Below are 3,745 nucleotides of genomic sequence, written 5' to 3'. Positions count from 1 at the left end.
AGTCTCTGCTGCTTTAACTGTTGGAGTAAAGGGTTTGTTGGGTTGAGTGAATGTGACATTAGGGGGGCCATGGTGACTTCCGTCCCTCCCTGGAAGCTCAGTGTGCCCCTATTTAGGTCTAACTGGCAGCCTGTGCTCCTAAGAAAGTCCAACCCCAGGATACAAGGGTCCTGCACAGCCGCCACCCACACAGGATGACGCACAGTCCTGCCCCCTACTGTCAGAGTCATTATTCCCTTCCCTTTCATGGGTGCCAGCTCACCTGTGACTGTGCGGAGCTGCACAGTTGTAGGCTCACACTGAGTCCAACCTGGCACAATATCTGGCCTCACCAGGGTTACTGTGGACCCAGTGTCCACCAGGGCGGAGCAGGGCACCCCCCTCCACAGTGACAGGGACATGACAAAAGTCCCCAACACAGGTCCGGCCCACCACAACAACAGGCTCCCTCCGCTTGCCCTCGTCTGCTTCTGGGGGAAGTGGAGCCTTGCTTCCCCGTCTGTGCCGGTGGGCTCCTCCTGAAGATGATGGTGGTTGGGATAGAAAGCCAGGGGTCCGCACTACCCAGTCTATGCGGACCCCAAGCCGTTTCCCTGAGCTCTGGGGGACATGGGGCAATCTCGGCGCAGATGGCCTGGCTGGCCACAACCCCAGCAGACCCTGGGACCAGGGCTTGTGTTTCGTGCCGCCTGTAGCGACACAGCCCGAATGAGTTCTGTCATTTCGGCCACCCAAGCAGGCTTTTCCGGCTCCGGGCTGCTCTGCCCCCCAGCTCGCACAGAGGGTGTGTCTCCCTGCACCCCCACCAAAGCCCCAGCTGAAGCCCCAGCCCACACCAGCTCCCTCTCCAAAGCCATCTCCAAGGCTGTCTGCAATGACTCAGGATGAGCCAGCTGGGTCTGTATGCGCAGCTCCGTAGGGTAGAGCGCCTGTATGAACTGGTCCCGTGCTAGCTCGCTCTGCACGGAGGGGGGCATGTGAGCATATGCCCGCCGAGAGAGGCTCTCAATGTCATTAGCTAGCACCCGTAGAGGCTCTCCAGGCTGCCTGCGTCTATTCCTCAGTTCGGAGCGCAGTAGCCCGGGCTGTACACACTGTCCATAGCGCCTCCTCAGTGCTCCCACTAGAGCACCATAATCATGCCTGTCCTCGGGGCTAATCAATATCAAACAGGCCAGAGCTTCATCCGTGAGGCATAAAGCCAACTGCAGTGCCCTTTCTTCATCCGACCACCCCCTAAAATGAGCTAACAGTTCAAACTGAGCATGAAAAGCTTCCCAATCCGCCTTACCGGAATACTTCGGGGTCTTAACAGATACGGACGCAGCCGGGAACTGGGCGCCGCCATGTTTGTTTACATCCTGAGCCCCAGATTCCTCGTCACGCCGCGTCGACGTCGCCACTTCGGTCCGCCCACCAGAATCCGCGCGAAATACACTCGACGAAACACTCATGCCCGCTTCAGCCACCATCACTCTAACGTCCTCCCTCAAGCGGCCTCTGCGCTCCGACGCCCTGGCGATCTCCTCAGACAGAACCCCCCACGTCCATTCACACGCACCTCCTTGGCCATAATCGTCCCCTACCTTCACTTTCGGATTCCCTCGAAGCATTTTCAATCCCCGTTCTCACCTACGGTAGCTAGCCACATAAGTCAGCTAGCTAGCTGGCTAACTTGTATCAACGTTTTTACTTCTGACACCAATGTAATGACCTGACTAGATCATAAATGAACAATTGTCCAGACAGAGGCTTGAGTTTGCGAATTGACGGTTTATTGAACCAACTTTACACAGGCTACTGTTTGGGCCGTAGCACACGCCAAATAGATGACAGATAACCCACAAGCCAATCGTGACCTCTTGTGAAGCCCAGACGTAAGAGAGAGAGAACAAAGGCTGAACCTGGTCTTAACTTCCAATGCCCAACCCCCCTCCACGCCACTCCGCCAACCACCAGGATGCCCGGCATCAGAACATTCCAGGCATTCCCGTGATTGGCAGATAGCAGGTTGATTGACATGTCGGACCCCGCGAACACCGGGTACTGGTCAGTACAACACAACCACCTCCTAGCCTAGCACATAACACACAGCTGTCTGTGCGGGTCGCTACAGTATTATTGTTATTACTTAATTAGGCATTTATTATTTGTCAGCTAGCCACCTGATCATGGTACGTCAAAGAAGTACATATTTCTCCGCTTATGAAAATCAACTCTTGTCCAAGCTGATGGAGGAATTTAGTAATGGACTGGAGGATAAAAGACAAGACAACACGACTGTCAAAAAGAAGGAAGACATCCGGGCCATTTTTTGCAACAGATTTAATGGATCGACACGGATTAAAGATGAGAGGGACCCAAATCAGATGAAGGTGCGCTGGAAAAACGTAAAAGCAAAATCCAAAAAGAATGCAGCAGAGGAGAGGCGGGGGCTATTTCAGACCGGAGGGGGGACTTCATCCAAAGGAAATGATCCTCTCTCCCAGAAGTAATGCGAGATGATTCCCCATCAGTTTTCCTCGCTCCTTAACCCCTATGATGACGATGGACAACTCCACCCACCAATATTTAGTGAGAACAAATAACTAGTAAATATCAATGGCTATAACGCACATTAAAACTAATGTTAATGCTACTTCACTACAATGTTACAGTTATCAGGCCCGCTACAGCATGTACAAAATGGGCACGTAAATAGTCTACTAATAATTAGTTAAATTGCTTTATTTTCTTTCCTTTAGTTGAACTGACATCCTGTGCCATGGAGAAACAGCAGTGTCTGGATCTTGCGCCAGCAGCAAAAAAAACAGACAGGCCAATCAAACACCCCAGAACTGACATGAACCAAGCTCATATTGATGTTTTGGAGAAGGAGAGGGAGAAAAATCTACTGCAGATTGAGGGCATGAATTTACAAAAAGAGCTACTGCAAATTCAGAAACAAACTCCTTCAGGGAATCAAATGCCCACTGTGTAAAGAATGCTGATCTGTTTATTTATTCAAGCAATTATTTATTAAAACAATGCTTTCCCAAGCAATTTGGTGTCCTCCAGTCTTGTTCCCAGTCTTGTGTTCTGGTGCTTTCAGTTCCACCCTGTATGGTATTGAGAATAACAAAGTCTTAATAATAGATTTGAATACAGATTGTACGTGCCGATTAAAATATAATATTGCTTTTTACATGTTACCAATGTTACATTATACACACCTTAGGCTGCAAAATGGTTCTCAATCAAGGTTCTCCTCACAACATTCCCATTTGCATTGGCAGCATGTTGCACCTGGCCATCTTCTTCATTCTCCTCAGGTAGGTCCACCTCAGCCTCTTCAGATAACTCGTCTTCTTGTCGCTTGTCAAAGTTATACAGAACCGCCACTGCAATAATGCTCATCAGTGTAGTGTCCATCTTTGTGCGGAGCCCCTCCTTCTTCGGACCGGCAATAGCACTGGACACTCTGACTACATTCCTGCAGACGGTTCCCCATCCACCATCTGTAAACATCCAGTTGCATAGAACCGTAGGGCCACCAGGAGCTGAAGTAGTGGGGGTACAGCCGCATTCCTATCACTCCCATGCTTAATGGTTGGTGCAACCTTTCTTTCCAGTTGCATTACAGAGTCCTTGGAGAAGCAGTATCTCCTTGAAAACTCATCATTATCATTAAACAGGATTCAACCTGTCTCTAATTACTCTCTGAGGAACTCTGTGGTTTTAGTCTCTCCACAGTAGATATGCTGCC

At 50.2% G+C, this 3,745-nt stretch overlaps 1 protein-coding gene across 1 annotated transcript; it reads right to left on the bottom strand.

Moving 5' to 3' along the window:
* On the bottom strand, positions 1-3,745 carry LOC135561440 (uncharacterized). The gene is made up of 2 exons (XM_065003185.1): positions 3,213-3,745; positions 1-3,098 (listed from the first exon to the last, which is right to left on the bottom strand). Exon 2 carries the CDS (start codon positions 1,611-1,613, stop codon positions 570-572), a length of 1,044 nt encoding a protein of 347 aa, XP_064859257.1. The 5' UTR covers positions 1,614-3,098; positions 3,213-3,745; the 3' UTR covers positions 1-569.

This window comes from Oncorhynchus nerka, linkage group LG2 (assembly GCF_034236695.1).
Source record: "Oncorhynchus nerka isolate Pitt River linkage group LG2, Oner_Uvic_2.0, whole genome shotgun sequence".
NCBI lineage: Eukaryota > Metazoa > Chordata > Actinopteri > Salmoniformes > Salmonidae > Oncorhynchus > Oncorhynchus nerka.
This window is presented reverse-complemented; position numbering and strand designations above follow the sequence as displayed.